This window comes from Strigops habroptila, chromosome 6 (assembly GCF_004027225.2).
Source record: "Strigops habroptila isolate Jane chromosome 6, bStrHab1.2.pri, whole genome shotgun sequence".
In the NCBI taxonomy this organism is placed as follows: domain Eukaryota; kingdom Metazoa; phylum Chordata; class Aves; order Psittaciformes; family Psittacidae; genus Strigops; species Strigops habroptila.
This window is the reverse complement of record NC_044282.2, coordinates 14,354,452-14,375,269: the sequence shown is the minus strand read 5'-3', so window position 1 is coordinate 14,375,269 and position 20,818 is coordinate 14,354,452. Positions and strand designations below refer to the sequence as shown.

The following is a 20,818-nucleotide window of genomic DNA, read 5'->3' as shown; positions in this document are numbered from 1 at the left end:
TTGTGACTACTGGAAACTGGCAACGCTTCTCTTTGGGTGTGGGGAAGGGTTCCAAGAGTTGATACTGAGGTTTTAGATCCCAAAGCTTAAGCTGGATTTGTAACTTATTTGAGCAGTCTGGGTTCCGTGACTGTTTGTGGGCCAACCGAGGGCAACAGAAGTGGCTACAGCTGAGGGTAAATATGAAAACCCATGTAATTTTTACCATATCATTTTATTCAACTTTAATATGGTTTCCATTATTAACTTCTAAAACAAAATGATTTCCAGTTTAGAAAACAATGCACTGACCACATAATTCCTTTTCCATTTTATACAGTTATACAAATATTCTAAATACACATTTTGTCAAGATGGTGGCAAATAAGATTTAACTGTACAGTACATAAGGAAAGAAAATATTTTAAGCATATTTAGAAGCAATAGAAATGTCTATACAAAACAAGCAAAAATGGAATAAAATTTTATATTTAAAGTATTGCAACAGTCCCACAGGTTTGTAACAAAAATGTCTTTGCACAGTTCCTCACAATGCCCCATTAATAGCTAAAGCAAGACAGCAATTCTTAGAAAAAAATGTTTCAAAATGCTACACATGATACTACTGCCTGCACAGTCTGATCAAAGTAACCATCTACTTGGAATCAAGCAAAACTCAGGAGGAGATATACCAACCAACTTTAAAATTATCTGTATAAAAGTCATTGCACATTATTTTACTCAGTTGTTTGAAAAGTAAAAAAGTGTATTTACAAAATATTTCGCAGACAAAATTATAAAGTGAATGGATAATATCGAAGTAACACGTCTTGATACTGACAGTTCAAGAACACACACGAATGGTTGTATCGGTTCAAGAGGTTTTCAGTACTCCTTCCTCCAGGAAGTAAACTTGACTTCTACTTGGAAATGGATTTACAAGATGTTACACATAGCTATTTATTTCAACATCAGCATTAGAAAACAGTATGTTAGAAACATGAAAGAAGGAAGAAATTTGTACATCTTAAAAAGTGAGCTATTAATAGGTCAACAAATGTTTGTTGGTTTTTAATTTAGTTAGGATAAGCGTTCATTATTCTTCAGATAATAAACCCAACAGTTAAAATGGCAATCCTGGACTAGATGAGAGTTGAAAAGCACCATGCACAATAGTCTTAGTGTGGTAAACACTGAAGGGAAAAAAAAAGTAGCACCTGGAATCCTGTAACACAGCTCGTTTAAAACTGGTCGAGCAGCTGGCGAAGGTACGGTGCCTTGGACAGTTCTCTGCTGACTCTGGAGAGCTTGAAGAGTACGGGACAGTTGAGGGAGACACACTGGATCTGTCGCTCAAAGCAGCCTGTACAGTTCTTGCATATCTGGATTGCGTGTCAAAAAACAAACCAGATTATTTCACACTTGGAACAAGCAAGGCATATATCACTTGTGACTACTAAGCCCTCAGCACTGACAGCAGAAGAGGGCAGCCCCACGAGCACCAAGCTTCCCCCAGCGCAGGACTTCGGAGCAGCTCTGCTCTGGGTGCGGCCTCTCCTGCAGCTGCCAGGCTGCTCCTCGTGCTGCCAGTGCCGGTGCTGGGCAGCAGCGATGAGGAGCCGGGCTGTGCCGCTCGGGCCTCAATCCTGTTCATGGAGTTCTATTCGGATGTGGTAGTGGTATGTGTTAAAATAAGGTAAGTGAGTTGAGTGGATTTAACTGGGGCAGTGTGTTATATCCATGATAAACTTGTCCTGTAGAAAAGTTTTCTACTGAAAAGAGGCAAAACTGTTAGTCTGCAGTTACTCTATACACAGGAAAGGACTGGATAAACTACTACTGTTTCAAGTTAAGCTTCAATTAGGGTTTTACTTTCGAGGTCAGAATTAATCAATCCCAAGAGAGAAATGCACAGGGCACACAGGTTGCACTGCTCTCCTTCATTCGTGGATACTCCTTAATGTAGTTAACGCTACTTGAAAGTACTTCTAACATGAGATACCCGATGAAATCAAGTAGTAGCAGGCACAGGGTTTCCAAAGGTAGCTGCCTTCAGAAAACCAAAGGCCCCTCTTCGCTATTTTATTTTTATTCCTTTCCAGCATCTGCTACCTCTTGATGGTTCTTCCAAAAACTCAGCAAGTTGCTTCCAGCCACACTTGTGTTTTGTAACATCAAAACGTTACACAGCGTTATCGCACCATTTGCACAGTTTCAACAACAAATCAAAATCTTATCCCTTTGCTTTTAAAATGGGTTCCTTTCCTTCTTTCCATGTTAAAACTATCTGGGTACCAGCAACCCTCTTGGCCAGACCTGTCCCAGCACCAAATCCCCGCAGACCAGAAATTTAAACTGACAGCAGCTGGAGAGGAGCTGCCCTGCTCAGCCACGTCCTGCCCATGGCACCTTGGAGGATACCAGTCCTCTGACCTGCAACCGTGACCAAAAGGAACGGGATTTAAACCATTTGTTCAGAAGCAGGATTTAAACTGTTTGTTCCAGGTTTATAAGCACTAGAAGAACCTCAGAAACAAGCCTACCCTTGTTCTGCTGAAAGACTGTGGCTGGTCTGAATGCAGGGGACAAGCCTAAAATGGTACTCGAGACACTTTCTAAATTCAGTTTGTGTAGAGGGGAAAAGTCTCTGGCCTTAATCTATGGCACATAGTTTTTAAGTGTGTTTTAAACTAACGTAGGATTCAGTGTTGTATCAGTTTTCTGCTGGCTCCGGCATGTCTATAATGTAGGGCCAAGAATGTAAGCTGTGAAGGATGTATACATCTTCATATTAAAATGAGACAGACGCTCTTAGAGAGGCTTAGTCATCAGACGCTGACTACAACATCGATCCAGGCCTTGCCGACCCGTTGGGTGTTGCAGGGACAAAAGACTGTTCTGATCAAACCACTGACCCTTCCAGGGGGCTGCCCCCATCTGCCCAGGTCTGATTTATTCCAGAACAAAAGCAATGTAAAAGGTTCAGAGTACCACAGAAAAACTGCAGAACAGGCATCGCCTTCCTCTACTGCCATTTACAATGCAGATCACAGCAAATGTTACAAAATACACACTCACTAATGCAGTATTTATGACTAGTGAACGGTAATGGTTTTCTAGCAACGGAGCCCCACGGGAACCTATCAAATCGATGCCTACACTACAGGAACATTCATATCCCTGCAATTCAGACAAGTCTTGAACATGGTTCACGTGCTAGTGCTAAAAATACATTGTAACAGAAATACTAATGATAAACTACAACAGTATGAAAATGAGGTGGGACAGGCACATGTTTCTGCAAGGGGAGGCACTGTGCTCTGCTGGTGAGCACAGCGAGCCACCCTCTTCATTGACTTCCAGCACGGGCAAAAAAAACAAACCAGCTTGGAAAATTCCTATTGAGAGGAAGGGTAACAAGAAAGCCCCCAAGCTAAAACACATCCATATTAAACAAATAAATGAATTTTCTGGGACAACGTTTTTGTTACTAGAACATCATCAGTTATTTTAACGCAAAAAAGGTGACTCATACTTTCACAAATCTCCATCGCTGTCATTATAAAAAGGCACCTACAAACCATGTAAGATACTCTTGAAAAAGAAGAAAAGCATCTTCTGATCCCCCCCTTTACCTTCAGTTTTATGCAAAGCTAGGGAGAGGAACAGCTGCTACAATGCCTTCAACAGCAATGGGAAAAGCAAACAAGCTGCAACACGTTTAGCACCCAGACTGTGCTTCCCATTTCTGTTGGGGGCATTCAGTAACAGGCTGCTTTGAAATTTCAGCCCGTCTCTGGCTGACAGACATCTGACAGTGCTTTAGTCGTACCTTGACCAGCTGTTCCTGCTTACGCTCCAGCTCTCGGATTTCTTGGTTGAGAATCACTGCCACATGCTGTGGCTGGCTTCTGCATTTATTACAGATCCCGTACTGGGTCAGTTCATCGCACACGGGACAATGTAAGGTCGTGAAATACTGGGAGATTGTGCCTTTGCGTCCCTCCAGCTCGCCGCGGGCAGCTGAGGCAGCTTTTTGAATCTGTTTGTTAGAAAAATAAAATTAAGAGGTAATGAACTTTTAAGAGAGCAGCTCGCTTTATTCCTACATTGCACAGCCTCATTTTTTTAACAGGAGTATGGAAGTGCAACAGCCTGCAGGGCACGGCTTCAGACACAAATTATTAACATGGATCACATTGCTCTGAAGAGCACAGCACTGCCTTGAAGTGATACACAGGGTAGAGCTCACCCACACCTACTTCACAGTGAATCCCACCAAAAAAGACAAAGAGTAACCACGGAAATCCTCAGTCACATGCTAAATTCCTGATCTCATCTCAAACTCTGCCTCTTGCAGTTGTTCCTTTGTAGGAGCTGATGTGCTTCACACCCAGAGGTGTCCTGGCTGCAGCCCCAGTGGCTGCCTTCTGGATCCTGCCTCCCATCGAGTTTCTCTGCCGGTGCAGAGCTGCCACTGTCCTTTGGTCCCCATGGTTCTAGCTCATGCTCTGATTTTTCCAGACAAAGCTCCACCGCTGCCCCCTTGCCCAGGGAGGTTCGTTCTCTGCACTCACTCCAAGTGCTGCATGATTTATGCTTTGTGCTATCCTGCACTTGCTGCTTCAAACACCAGCTCTGCTCAGTGCTCCCTCGGCCTCGCAGAAAATCAGGGCTCTTTTTGCCTTTTCAGAGCAGCTTCTTGGAGACACTTGAGGTGAGTGTCGCGGTGCCATCGGAACGGTAGAGGAGAGAAGCAGAACTGAACCAAGGCTGTATTAGAAGTCTGCAGTGGGAAACATGATGTACTTCTGTGCTGCTGAACTCTCCACTAAGCAGAATCACCAAACTACACAGATACAGAGTCTTCCACCATCCCTTTTTGTCAGGGGAACCACAAGCTAAAATCCAGCTAACACTTCCTGCATCTCGGTGATTTCTTTAACTTTTAGGAAACTCAGTTTTGGAAATAATGAGTTTAAAATTTCTGGTGATACAGACTTTTAAAGAAGTGTTCCTGCTGCTGGGGCATTACCACCTTTTCTATAAAAAAGAAAGATCTTCAGAACCTCTTGGAAAAACAGGAGTGCAAACATCTACTATAGAGAGATTTAAAACGTGGTACAGCCAAATAGATGCATATGAAAGTACTGCTAAAAAACATAGTTACGGCAAAATACTCTTAAACTATGGCAAGGTTGGAAAATAGGAGCTGACACTGAGATTAACCCTGGGCTGGCCAAAAAAATTTATTTACTAAGTGGGATCTAAGAACCAGGTCTGCGTGTCTGGGCATCAAACACTGCCCTGTAAAATAACTTTTGTTGTTGCCTCTTATAAAGCTTATTCCATTAAAAGTCACAATGAAACCAAACACGGTATAGATGTGCTGTATTTGTAATCTGTCTGTTTTCAAACACTTACCCGTGGCAGCTCATGGTACCAGCTGAAGACGTCTATGCCAATAAGTGAGAAGATCCTCGCCAGCGGTGGCAGAATTTGTTTGGTGATGTAGTAGGTAGCGTTCAGCCTCAGGTTGGGATCCTGCAGGACTTCAACGGGCCGCCTCACCAGCTGGATCAGGGGCAGGCCGGGCATGCCGTACACGATGACATAGGGCACTCGCTCCCCAACTCGTGGTTCAGAGCGACGGTCATAAGCGAGCATTCTCCTGTTTAAAAACAGCCGTCAGAATGCATCCAGGGACAAATTCTTAGTTACTTCACTTGCTTGTAAACTTCCCCATCTGATTATATCAGTAGCTCTCCAGGACACTTAAGTTAGTGTCTATTATGAAGCACAGGATACAGACTCATGATCAGACCCAGATTTTAGAACTTGGAATATGAGCCCTAAAGATCTGTTCTTTTCCAGGCCACTTGGGTTTGCATGCAGGTTGCTTTCTAGCTACCTCTTTCTTAAAGAAGTATCTTCATGAAGAGCAGCCAGGATTCTAAAAAGAGCTCAAGTACACAGAAAGCAAAGAACAGCTCAATTTGAAGTAGGTATCAGTCCAGGACTTGAGTTTTATTTTATTTTATTTTATTTTATTCAAAAATCGTGTCTTAATTTAAAGACCTTTTATATTAAGCAAGGTGCAAAATGTGCCAGCTCATCTTATCTATTACTGATAAACAGTATCAACAGTATGAAACACTAGCTTTTAGTAAGGTACTTTTTAAAGCCTGGTAGTGTATCTTGCAGCACTGAGAGATGTGACTATTACATGTGATATCAGTGAGTGATGGGCAACCTTGGAGAGTCAAGCCCTTGGACAAAACCCAAAGCTTAAGTACCAGCAGTGAACACACCGCTGCAGAATCTTGACAAAAGGCTTTACTCTTGAATACGTGTGGCTCTTTCCAGGACTACAGAATGGCTCTCCAGCACTAGCTGATGCCTGATCTCTCTTCACATGCAGAAGAAAGTCAGAGCCAACTGCTGCAACAATATCTGAAGGAGACACCCCACTGCTACCTGTTACTTGGCAGTATGAAGGTCAAGATAAAAAATACCTACGATTAGCGCTTAATCTCCTTACCTGGTGATTTCCAGGGCTGGTACACAGGATCCAGGTCTGTAAGCTGAGCTCCCTCTGTACTCTTTTGCAAAGATGAAGTCTTGTATGCTGGCTTTTCCTTCCAGTAACTTCATGCATTGATTCTGAACGTACTGTTTGATCTGACTTATGTCCCGTGTTTCAAATAGCAGCTTGATAGAACACTCAAGTATCTTTACAACCAAAGGAGAAAGGTGAGAAAAACTCGTATGCTTAACTAAAAGATAATGAATTCCAAATAAATCAGTAAATTATATGGAAATATTGACACACTGCTTAGAAAAAGTATCAGTTGTGAACTAGAATGTTAATATGACAACAGGTTCCATTCTCTTCCACTCAAAGACATTCATAAACACATTACTGGGCAACTTTTTCCTCAGTTCAATGCATCTTTCATGACATTATCCACACTCTGGCACTAAGACTGTTCAACAATTACAGAGGCTTTTCAGAGTATGAGAGAAGATGTTTTTTTCCCCATCATCTAAAATACTTTGCCATGATTTTCTGACCACATTAGCAAACAAAAGAATCAGGATTAAAAAGAAAAATGGAAATAAATCCTCCTATGTGGTTACCCTTTTTACTGGCATAAGCATGTTTTGACTGGACTAAGAACACGAGCCTTTTCTTTTTAAGCCCCTAATACACAGCTTCAAATAAACAGGCAAGGAAGTTTATTTTAAGTGAATTCTTAGCTAAACTAGATTTATGTGAGCGAGCTGCTTAGCAGACACATCAGTGTGCCCCTCTCGTCTTGGAGTAATACTTACTTCCAGTTAAAGTGAACTGGATCAAGAATGATCTTCTAGAGAACTTACATGGGGCTGAGGGCTTTTTATCATTTTTTTAGGGGCTGAAAGACAGTAGTTAGGATGGAAAGTGCAATTCCTTATAATGCTGTGCAAGATCTTAAATTTGTCTTTCAAATGGCTCATACCAGAAAAACAGATGAAGTCTAAGACAACTTACAAGGACTAGAAACTCTGAGAAAGAACAAACACACAATGAAATAACAGAATCCTCTAATTTCTTTCAGAAGAGATGCATGAGTATTTTACCTTGGAAACAGCAGGGCAGGAGTCCCTTCGGACTGTCTCTATGCCTTTTGCGTCAAATACCGGGTCCTTCTGCTCCAGTGTTTCATACATGTAACCCACGTACCTCTTTTTAGTTTGCAGGACACATGGCAAGTAGACCTGGAATGTTAAAACAAAAGATAGCCCAATCCAGCATGTGTTGGGAGTGTAAGGTGGCTCTAGATCAAGGGACTGTTAAAGGGACAGCTGAGGAAGTTGGGATTCAGTCATGTCCCATTCTTCAATCACTTTGTATTTCATCTAGCTGTAAAGGCTAAGCAACCTGAAGCTCAGATGAAAAGCGACACACAGTATAGTCTGTTTCGAGTACCCTTACTTTTCTGGATTGCGCCTGTCAGTGTTTTTAATGTAACCGTATTATCTCTCTTTCTTAAAAAGACAGTAACTTCATTTTAAACATCAGAGAAGAAAACTTCCCCAGCTAAAGTAGTGGCTTTGAACTTTGTATTTTCAAACCTCATCTAATTATGAGGTTATGAACCTAAAATCAGTCAGTATCCTGATTTGAGGAAAGCATGTTTATTAAATGCCTATGCTTGGAGAATAGTTTCCTCATGAATGGATTTCTAGGGTCATGGTCTCCTTAGTTTGTTTTCTCCAACCTTTTAATTCATTCTTGATTGTGTCAGTATTCCTTGACCAGTTTTAAAAGAAACAATGGAGAACAGTTTGTTCCCAGGATAACACACAGTGTAACACCACATCTTCCTGACTCTCCTGGAAGAGGGAGCAGCCAGTTTAGATTGCCTCAAGCTGAAGGAGGTCCTGCACACAGGCGTTCCACTTCTTGAACGATGCTCCAGCTCTGAGGCATTTTTCTCGTCCTGTGCTAGGAAGCCACGCTAGGAGAGTACTCAGTACTTTGACCCACAGGTGAATAAGAGCACTTAAAGTGAAGCACTTGGCCATCTTCTCAAGTATATCCTTGCACCTAATATTTTTTTTTTTCTGGCTAATTACTTCAGCTTAATGATACACTTTGAGGATTGCCTCAAAGTGGGAAGGGTCCCTGTACATCAGTCAGTGAGGAAACGTTGCCGTGCCTTCATACAGCTAATATTTTTCTATTGTATTTTCAGTGGAAAATGGCAATTTGCTTACAAATTCTGATTGACCCTGTTGAGTCAGGTATGTACGTATAAATATCTAGAGCACCTGAACTGATTGCTAATGATTTTCCGATGATAAACTTCCACCAAAATTAGTATCACATAGCCTTGCTCTTCTATAAAATGCTTATTGTCATTAATACTTCTTCCAAAAGCCTACTGAATGGATTTTTAGGATTTTTTATTTTATCTGTATATGTATTCCATGGACATATCCTGAAGCGTGCTAAGGCTGGCTGAAGGCTGAATATAAGGCTTGTAATTAATGCACTGGAATCACTTCAAGGGATGACGTACATTTCCTCTACCAAGCTGCATGCATTCCTTTGATTGTATGTGATACAAAACCGAGGGAGACGTTGTGCACTTGCAGCCCACAAAGCCAACCATATCCTGGGCTGCATCAAAGATAAGAAGGATGTGGACCTGTTGGAGTGAGTCCAGAGGGCAGCCACGAAAATGATCAGAGGGCTGGAGCACCTCTCCTGTGAAAACCAGGCTGAACAACTGCAACTTTCTCAGCCTGAGAAGGCTCTGGGAGATCTTACAGCAGCTTTCCAGTACCTAAAAAGGGCTTACGAGAAATCTGGAGATGGACCTTGTAAAAGGGCATGTAGGGATAGGACAAGGGGGAATGGCTTTAAACTGACAGGGTTGATTTAGATATTAGAAAGAAATTCTTCACTGTAAGGATGATGAGGCACTGGAACAGGTTGCCCAGAGAAGCCATGGATGCCCCATCCCTGAAATTGTTCATGTTGATGGGGTTTTGAGCAACGTGATCTAGTGGAAGGTGTCCCTGTCCACTGCAAGGGGGTTAGAACTAGATGATCTTTAAGGTCCCTTCCAACCTGAACCATTCTATGATTCTATGATTTCTAAATATTGATGAGAAAGGAATTTCAAATTGCCTGGTGCTGGCAAGTGCAACAGGCCACCAGGCATCCTGATGTAAATGCAGGAATATTTATTGTTGCTCATGGCTGCAGCATTCTGACAAGGAGCTTGCAATGTACCTGCAGAAACAGTACAGCACAGCACACGACTGCTGTATATCCTTGTGCTACATTAGTGTCCAGAAAAATCTTCTCTCTTCACTTTTTAAAACAACAATGTTTTCACTCAACACACTGGATGCAAAGTATTTTCCTTTTACCTTTTCAAATTTCAGTTTAACAGGTTTGGGGTTTGTTGCCGTTACAGCTTCAGCAATTTCTTGACCAATCTTAAAAGACTGCTCCTTCGTGGCTCCTTTCAAGAGTACAAACATGCTACAAGAAATCAAACATAGGAAATAAGCACAAATCTGTTCCACATGGCTCTTCAAACTTATAAGCTATAGTTTCCTGGTGGCAAGGCAGGGATGTTGTTATCAATTCTGTTCCCTTCCTACATAGAAAAGCCAAAGCCATGAGAAACTTCAACATTCTGAATGAGATTAGAAGTGCCAAAGACACAACAAATGCTGTGACTCTCTGCTGAGGCAGGGAACGTGACTGCTCCTGGGCTCTGCAAAACCTGAGTTCCCAAGAGAGAACTGTAAGAGCTCTGGTACATCCTTTTTTCCCCACTATGGGCAGCAAGAGAATTTTACTTCCTTTCTCCAACATTTTTTTTTTTAATTTCTTTTTTTCCATGAAGCTACTATGAATTTAGTTTCTTTGAAATTTCAAGTCTTTCATCAAATCTGGCTGAAATCAGTTACCAAGTTATCAGAGTAATCAAGGTATTAAGGAAAGACAGCCAGACAAGCTTTGTTTCCTGAAAAATTATCCAAGCCTAGCCCCAAAGATGGAGATGCCCAGAGCATGGCAATTATTTAGATGAAAGACTGACTGGGAAAGAAGAGCTATTTATATGATGTATTTCAGGCAGCCTAATCATATCTTTGCATGCTCTGGTGGCTGCTTCTGAATTGTATCCACTTCTGAAGCTTAAAATAGTGCCTTCCTCTAAGTATCAACATGCAATGCCTACTACATTATGAATACTGTTTTGCAAAATAAAAATGGCAGCAGAAACAGGCACAAAAATACTCATTTGATAAATAAGACATATTCATTCACAGCTGAAAAAATAAGATTTCCCCCCTCTTTCTGTTCCTCATAATTTTCAAAAGAAAGGAAACCCTCAAAGTTCTAAGAGTCCTAAAAGAAACTCCAAGAAAATAAATATATTTTAGTTTGCATATCCAGCAAGGCAGTAAGCAACATCCCAAAAAAGGTCCACACACTCTTTTCAGTATCATAAATTCTCCTTCTTAAGACAAAAGAAAAACATATCTACAAAGAACTACTATGATTTTAAAACACTGCAAGAAACAGACCATTGATTACCTGTCAGTGTCACCATACACAACGTGAGCACCCCATTTTTTGGTATCGTTCACCAGTTTTATAGCACGCTCCAATGTTTCTCTGGCTTTGTGGACAATGCTATCCCCAACCTGCAAAGTTAAAGATCAATTGAAAATCTTTACTGCTAAACCAAACACTAGCTCTTGGTAAACACAATCTAAACTTGCTTGATCTGTTTATGAAAATTACTATATTGAGATAATCTATTTTATTTCATGGTTTAAATGCATATAATAAATAAAAAGGTTGCTTATGTTACCCCAGAATAGCAAGAATTACAGCAATAGTGATCAAAAACTATTAAGAATTAAAGGAATATTTGGTTTAAACTTCTTTAGGCTTATTAGAAGTGTAAGGAGCAAGACGAGATCGCTTCAGATCATTTTCTCTAGCTCTTGAATTCTGCTGATCCCTCCTTTTATGAAAACTATGAAAGAGCTACAATGTTTTATTTCCACTATTAGAACTGTAATCCAATCTACCTTTGGAAGGAGTTCTACAGAAATGCCAACTCCAAATGCTCTTTTATGGGAAGAATTAAAATTAGTTGTTTAGGATCACAAATAAATCCCAAGTGGCTGACTGTCAGTACTACAAATAAAACCAGTTTTTAAGAAGGTATTTACTTTAAATACATTTCAAATAATAATACTGCGATGTCTGACTATACTTTATTAACAGTGTCTTTTCCACAGTTTTTCTGCATTTGTATCTGCAATCCTTACCTCAGTGCATGGCATTCTTCCAGAAAAATTAGCAGCAGTATAACCAAATGTAAAATTAGCTATAAATTTAAGACCCAACTGACGAGCTTCAAGCATTCGAGTTATAGCCTTGTCATGCTTATAAGCCTTCATTGACTGTTTCACCATTATCCTAGTCTTCAAGATTTCTTCTAGCATTCTTGGCAGCACACCCTTTCTTACTGAAGGCTGCCATAAAGGGAACAAAGGAAAAATTATGTTAAAAAGCCCCAACCTAAACAGTTAGAAGTAAAAGCAAAACTCTGAACTGTTAGACAATCACTCTTAAGACAACAAATGAATTAGCAAGATGCCCTAGGCACCAACGGTTTGGCTCTTCCCACAGATATTACAAGCAACCTAGAGTACAGGCAAAGCTCTTAAAGGCAGGGTGAATAGCCTTTTGTTCTTTGTTTTCATCAGCCCTGCTAATGCAATGTTTAGATAACCTTATTAACTAAAACGGGACTTCAGTATCAAACTGTTGATTCTCAAGATGTTAAATACTAAAGGAATACTGTATTTTAAAAATTCCACCAATATTCTTTACTGAAAGTTTCTGGTTTACATTACATATATGTATGATGGTGATTGGCCACTTACTTGTAAGAGCTCCAGGCCATATTTATTAATTCATTACAAATCAGCCAGCAGTACATATAACATAAAATGAGAACAATAGAAAGCCAGTCAAGGCTTTCTTGACTCATCTCCCAAGCCATGAGTCTTTTCCTAGGAAAATATTCTGCTATACAGCAGGAGAAGAATGAAGTGTTACACACACGTAATTACTGTTTGATCCCCAAACTGCACAAGTAAATACAGTTTAATTATAGATGAAATAAGCCTTCAGTATAAATGAAAGCACAAAGATGACATTTTATTTCCTGTACTGCCAGAAACTCGGCACTCTGACAAATATCAAAAAACACTGGGAAATGGGAGGCTGAACCTCCCCCCTTCTGTCTGCTCTTAATGCAGCAAAATATAAACTACAATATCATTTTGATCTTAAGCTAGTCAGCCAACAGGAAGTGAAAATGCCTGTCACGGAGCAGTAATATAATTACCTTGACAAAAGCTACTCCACTGGGTGACACTGTGATATCATGCCTAATGTGGTAAAGTAAGTCGGGAGGTACTCTGAGAGATGTACAGCCAAATTTGAATGCATCGTATCTAATAAAGAGAAAATGAAATACGAATACAATTCATTCATTTACAGCCTGATCAAGCAAAAGCATCAACTCACATTAAAATGCTGATAATGCGAGCAAGGATAGAACCACAATTATAATCCCAGGTATAAACAAACATACTATCATTTAAAATTTCTTACCTACACACAAAAGGCTCTAGGAATGAAGTAGTAATAAATGGCTAAATTCCACATGTGTAATTTACCAATTCTGTTCTGCATTAATGCATTATTCCCAAATGCTGTACTACTGGAGGCATGCACTCATACCATAATGCCCTATGGAAACCCTGCATGTTTACCAAGCAACACATTGCATATATTTTCTTCTTACAAATTCAGAATTTCAAATCAGAAACTTGAAAACCTCATGGTGACAACTAGCAGTCATTGCATGCATTTTCCCATGCTTCCAAATATTGTTATTTGGAAGAGAGGTAATTATAATGAGCAATGACGTTTTTTCCAATGAACAAAATTACTCAATGTTAAGCTCAATAAGAAATGCTACACAGAATAACTCATTGTATCTTTTCATTTTGAACAGTTAAGACCAGAGTGAACTACAACTGTTAGAAGAGAACAACAACAATTTATTAACATACAGCGGAATAGCAGCAGCCTAGTTTTGAAATAGGTAGTGGATTTACCTAACATTTTAACTTACCCTGAAGCAATATTAAAAACTAGTATCACCACAGTAAAGGAGCAGGTATACACACATACACAGATTTTTTTTTTTAACAGAACAGAGTCTAATTCTGTATTTAATTAAAAATACATATTGATGTATTTTACATCGATAAAAATGGTATATGTGTATGTCTGAGTGTGTACACACGAAGGCACACACCCACACAGAGGATCTTTATCATTTCTATTGTGTAACACAAAACAGTGCTGTTGATACATGCCCACTGTTTCCAATGACAACCAAGGGTTCTCAGTACCTTAGAAAAGGTGATAAAGTCTCTATGGAACCAAAAGTTTGTGCAAAAAGAGTAACAACTTACTTTCCTAAGTTTTCAACGTGTCCCAGGCAGGTTGAAAAACAGTAGTTGTATGCTATCACAATGGAAGGATATAACGACTGAAAATCTTATACAAGAACAGCATTGCTGTAGAAGCGGGATTCTGGCTCCATTATTAAGGGAACACATTGCAGGGCTTTCATTTGAGCTCGCTGCTGGACACTGGGTGTCACAGGAATATAATTCATTGGCTTTGCAACACGCAGCATCATAGACTCCACACGATACTGCAAAACAGTATGGATATAATCATTAAAATTTAAAAAACGCAGAATAAACATGGGTGTATTAAAACTGTGTAAATAGGCACTTACGTTTCCTGAATTTAAAGCACGGACAGCTAGTTTTCCAAAATATACATTAAAAGCAAGAGTATGGCAATTTTCTATGACATACAGTAGAACGTTTACACGTGTTCCTTTATCATTTAGCCCTAATCATTAAAATCAAGTACTTCTGATTCTTATCTGTGGAAAAAATACACATCCAACATGCTGCAACAATACACAGAGGGCCATGCTACAGTCATGAATGAGCATTTGCTAAACTGTATTTTTTAGACCCGCACAACATTGAAGAAAACAAATACACAGTTGACAACCATTTTCCGTAGGAATCTGCTCAGCAATTTCATTCCAACATTTGGGAGAACGGAGAATGACATGTGAGCTGTGTAAGTCGATAATCGTGCCTCCAAGCTTTTGACCTTGAGAAGTAACTAGAAAGTACTTGTCAGCACAAGAACCAATGGAAGAATCTAAGTCAGCCCATTTCAAAAGTGTGCTGCTTTGCACTGGGTATTGTGCTTTCTGTCTGATGATGCCACACGTAGTACAGTAAGCGTAAAGCAACAAAAAGCTTCAAAACTTTCACCTTGTTCAAGACATCACAAAATATCACATGTGGAGGCATCAACATGAGAAAAACACAGCCCTGTTTATGTATTATTCAATGTGTTAGTAAGGCTTTAAAAGCACTAATAACCAGGTATTCACTCTGTCCACTTACAGTAAAAACCAAAATAGCTGAAAATTACATACATGGGTGGCAAAGGACTGAAAAAAATCCCCAAATATCAAAGAATAATCCTACATAATCCTAAAATCCTGTGCTTTGTAAGCAATTAAATTACTATTCAAAAGCCCTCTACCTGACACGCTACGTATTCAACCATTGCACTGAATGGGTGAGGTATAATTTCTTTAACTTTGATGTTTTAAATGAACTTACAGAACCAACAGCTTTAACAGGATTCTGACACCTTACAAACAGGTTGGGGTTTGAAAGCATAGTTTTGCAGCAGCCTACGCTGCTGCTGCCTTGCACTAACTGCACACTGATTTGTGTCCAGTGATCAACTCAGATGTGTGATGAGGTGGTCAGGGACTGGATCTGGCAAGAGCTAGTTTGGGTGGTTTTGGGTTTTTTTTCCTAGTTTTCAGCAAGTTCTTCAATCATCTGACTAATAATCTGTATGAAAATTCATTCGTTTAGTCTACTATGGAATATTCAAGATAGTTTAATAAAATAAAATTAAAAAACCTTTTAAAATGGTCTTGTAAAACTTAATGAGATACACAAAAATATGAAAAAAACCCCAACCCTTAAAATATCTGAAATCTGTCCTTAGTACTATTCCATTTTAACACCTTTTCAGCTAAGGAGAAAAGGAGTATCTTCATAAAACATAGTGATGATTCTTCTGAGTAAAAAAAGTAATTATTTGAGGTGACAGGGAATTGTTGCACTGCCATCTTTGTGATTTATAAAGTTTCAATGGAAACAAAACATACGTGCACAGAAGGAGAGAGAAAAGAACAGTCAGGACAGAAAATGCAGCATGTTTCTGTTGCTCACTCCCACTCACAGCCATTTGAGAAAATGACAGGCAGAACAGTCTTTGTGGGCTGCAATGATGACAGCTTAAGCATATCTACGCTGGCAGCAAGCCAGTCCTACCCTCCCTGGCCCTAACTGTGCATTTCTCTTCCCTGCTCCAGCAGCGTTACTGTTCTGGTAACAAGGTAAACCACATCAGGGAGCTGAACTGGCAAATGCCTACTGAATGCCACTGTAGGTCTGCCGCTGAATATAGGGCCAGTACCAGTAAGACCGGCAAGAACCTGCACTGGGTCAAGAGATGACAGAGGCTGCTGCAGTCAAAGGGAAAAAGGTGGCAACACTTTTTAAATTGCATTGAATTGTTAAGGAACTGCAGCTTCAGACACTCCCATTCTGTTTGGCTTAAGACAATGCTGGTCTGCTTAGGACATTCATTTTTAAGCTTTCTTTTTGTCCACAGCAGTTAACAAAATAATCAATCCTGGTCAGCCCAGCTACATGTCTATTAAAATAGAAAGCAGAAAGATGGTAGGAAAGAAGAATTATGGTAGGAAAGAAGACAACAACAGAAGAGCAGACACACCTGAGTGAGAGAGTACTTGTGTCTCATTCAGGGCACATGTGAAGCCATGAAAACCAGTCTAGTTAGTCTAGTCACTCAGAACCTGGGCAAGGAAAGCCTTTGGTATTACTGGAGACTGCTGGGGTCTCAAAGAGAGAGTAGCATGAATCTCGCTCTGCCCTGCTCCCTTTCCCTCTGAAGCTAGTATCAAAATAACAGGACCACACACATTTTGCATGACACATGTACTTAATAAAGCCAGAGCCCTTCTTGTCTTATCATCAAATCTCACCCAGAGGTCTGCTTCACAGGAAATGTCACTTAGAACATATTCGATGCAGCTTTGTCTGCCCTGGAAGAAAATAATCTCATCTTTCTAAAACATGCTCAATTATATTTCTTAATATTTTAAAAAGCATTCATTTACAGACTCATCTAAGTGTGAAAAATACCAACTCAAAGGAAAAACGTAGGGCTCCCAAAGACAGAAGAGACCCACTGGCATGATTACATTTGGGGCATTCCATTTTATTTTTAATCTCCGAGACAAAGCTATTCAAAACATTATTACTAGTTTTGAATTGCCTTTCTTTATGTTTCATTTTCACATTATGCAAAACAGTCATCTGTGACCTTATGAATATACGTATACTGACTGAAAAGATGCCAAAGAAACTAAAACATTTTGTAAAGACTATTTTGCTTTTGTGAAGTGTAAAGAAAACGAAATCATACCTGGGAGCCTCTTGTTAAGACGTGCAAGAACTGAATGCCAAAAAGTCTCGCCATTTCACTTGTTCTGTCAATCAAATCCAGTTTATTTAACAACTGGAGATTCCCACGGACCCGGCTAACATAATGATCAACCATTTTCCACCTGTGAAAATTAATGCCTCGTTATAAGCCATCAGGAAAGCACTGCTCTTTCTACTAAGAAAAACAAATTTTTATGATAACTTGTTACAAACCAGCAAATAGAATTTCCCCCGTGACATTTGCATATGGCTCTTTCAAAAATGTGGCTCCCGTAAGCACACACTTACACTTATCTAAAGATAGACACAGAATGAGTTACAGCAAACTACTGTTAAGGCACATCTCAATGACATGCTATGTCCTGTTTTCCTTACTACCCTAAAGGATTACTGAAATAAATAAATAAATAAATTTGAGTTTCTCTCCATCTGTTTACATGGGTTTTTTAACTGAGTGGACTTCTGTGGAAGCATCCTTCTGTATTAACAATACCTATCTTAGTTGAACATAAGTTTATAATTTCAGCACAAAACCAAGTCTCCACCTAGTTAAAAAGTACTTAACTTCTACAGAAATTACATGTATGTCACAAATGACGTTCAGATCAGTACTCAAGTTTTATGAATTGTTCATATCACACAATACCAAATGACTCCAAGGAAGACTGAAGCCCAGTGAGATACATATCATAGAAAGGTATTTTTAAGCAGCTACACTTACTGTCTTAACATTCTGCACAGTTTTGTACTGTTTTTAAGCCTAGGTTGGTTGACATGCACTGTGAACTTCACAGTTCATTGAAAGTCCTTCTGATTAATAGTATAATCAAAATAAAGACTTTACAGAACTTCAAAATAGTATGTCTATCCAAATACATTGAAACTGCAATTGAAAATATTTTGGTTTTGTGTACTTTAAACAGAAAAATACACAGCGATGAAATACTTAGGGTATAACTACACAGCAGAACAGCAGAGCAAGTAAGCTCATGTTGCTGCATATAGACCATTCTAGTACCTGAGCTAAATTGATTATTTCTTTCTGTGCTGACTTTAGATTGTACCTATCCCATGTTAAGAATCCAGCCTTAAAAACAACAAACAAAATGGATTAATAGATCATTACCTGTAGACATCTGCCTTATTATCAAACCAATCAGACAGAACTCGGAAAGTAAATAAAGGAAAACGTTGATGAAGAACATGAAAGCCCACGTTTTCAAAAGTGTAATTCATTAGATTCACCTAGAAGAACACAGAGGACCTGTTAACACATATGATGTCTTTCACAGTCAAAGAAATCTCTACTTTTTAAAAACTGTAACACTGCATTTACCAACTTTTTATTAGAATTCTTTGTTAAAAAGGTGAACATTTATACTTAGAAGTCCCTAACTATTTACAAGTCAAGAAAGAATCTCTCTCATAAATCGAAAAGAATATGTGGAATTAAGAAGATCACAAAGATCAGGCCTGAATTTGGTCAGAACAAGATTTGTAAAGACTGAACTATTTAAGTATTAAATGTAAAGTCATAAACAGCAAAACAATGAATAAGTCTGACAGCTTAAAATAAGTTCACGTATTTAATTTACTAAAAGTCCCATACTAGACAAATTGCTAAAACAGGTAAGTTATTCTCAAAACCCACAAAGAATTGAAAAGGAGTATCATTAAGAAACATTACTGAAAGATATGGGCTTCAGTGTTTTGCATTTTAGCAAAATGCAAAAATCCACTCTAACAAAGCGGCAGACTCCTCTATTTGAAAAGGTGTACAAATAAAGAACAAAAAGTTACCTTAGTTATATGAAATTTCAAAAACATCTACAATAATTAAACCCCCATAAGTCAATTACATTAACCTTTTAAAAGCGTTACCTCATTTCTCATCATTCTCCAAATATTTAAGATAATTCGCCCAACAATATTTATTTCACTCATTGTATCTGATCCATATTCATCCAGCTCAGCTGCAAACCTGTTCTCCTTCTTTTCATCTAAAGACATTAAAAGCAAATATATTTAGACAAGTTATAGGAGGTCAAGACCAGATCAAGCTGTCCCTCTTCCAATTTGAGCTCTCTAGAAAAATACAAATTATTAAAGACTGTTACTGATTGCACAAGATTATTTACCAGTCTTCTACATGATCTCTAAATAAAACCCCTCCAGTTTTTCTGCTCTTGCACATTCCTCTGAAGATAACTCCCACTTCAGTTTCATTGAAATAGTGTCCATGGCAATATATTCTCTATAGCACTGCTGAATGTTACTTGAGAGCTAGGTGCACGTACACTAGTGTACAACAGTAAAAAAAAAAATAAAAAAAAAATAAAAGAAAAATAAAAGAAGTGATTTCTGCTCTATCGAGTGTATAACTCAAAGCTTTACTTGTAATCTTACACAGATCGGGGGAGAGAAAACTCAGCACCTTTCATACAGTAAAAGCAAGCCCACTGCAGTGGGAGCTGATAGACATGAGTGCTGGATAGCACAAATGGTGAGAGAAGGAAGTAGCACTCTGAATCTTTCTGTAAGACAGCAGTGACAACATTACAGGAAAGATACCCTCTCTTGCCATCCTTGGGTTTTCTCATGCTTTGAAATACTAGAACACAAGAGAAGACAGTCTTTTCGGTATACGCTTCTTGGCACTGTCTTCTTTTTTCAGTCATCCTAAGGCTACAATTTTGGTATTCTTTCCTGAGTTTACATAGATGTTTTTTAAAAGGTACAACACAGGTTAAAATTCAATATGAAAACACACTGTATTACGTGATCTTCCAGTCTTGTTCTTTCTTACTAGTTCAGTGGAAGAGAAAGCACTTTCAGGCAGTTTTCCCACAATTCTAAAGCCATATCCATTTTTCAGCTGTTGTTTTTGTGTGCTGCTACTACTCATGTATCACATATCTCTGTATAGTACCCTACTAATAAAAAGCAGAATATTTTGGACAGAGCATATAGAAGTTTGGATACACAATGCTTTGCAATAATGATCAGAACTGAGCAATTAGTTCCTCAGACAGCCATGAAGCGTATTTACCCTTGAAGACAGAAGTAAAAATTGCCTGCAATTCTGCAGAACTGCTACGAAACAATGTATTACAGACTAACTTCATATGTTGATATTTCAAATATAGTTAAGGGAACCTATTTGTCATTTACTGACCCTATCAATAAATTACAGAGCCTTGACAAAATTTAGCAGACCTTTCATACACTTTATCAAAATGCATACCATATTTTTAGCCTCCTAATTGTTTCAGATCAGTCAAAAAAGAATAATTACTTACCTTACAATAATACTAGTTCTTAGAAAAATTTTAAGTGCATTCCACTTCCGGGTGTGCATCTACCACCCAGTAAAAGAATATCTGGACTATGAATACCACTGCTGTGGAGATCACACCTATGTCCTGCATGCCCAATTGAAATTTATGTCCAAAGAAGTTAAGGGCTACAACCCTGGTTTTCTTCACAAGAACTGAACCCATGTTTTGTGGGACTTCACAGTGTAGGGAAGGAAGCTCAACTGTGAAATACATAGGGACACTACCATTAAGAACCATATAGT

The 20,818-nt window shown here is 39.0% G+C and overlaps 1 protein-coding gene across 1 annotated transcript in view; it reads right to left on the bottom strand.

Moving 5' to 3' along the window:
* Positions 1-195: 195 nt before the first annotated feature.
* The window catches only part of REV3L (REV3 like, DNA directed polymerase zeta catalytic subunit), a 139,222-nt gene continuing 118,599 nt past the window's right edge, over positions 196-20,818 (bottom strand). The window contains exons 31-32 of the mRNA XM_030489459.1: positions 3,812-4,021; positions 196-1,361 (exon numbers count right to left, since the gene is read on the bottom strand). Coding sequence (XP_030345319.1) covers positions 1,221-1,361; positions 3,812-4,021 — 351 coding nt within the window. The 3' untranslated portion in view covers positions 196-1,220. The remainder of the gene's footprint in view (positions 1,362-3,811; positions 4,022-20,818) is intronic.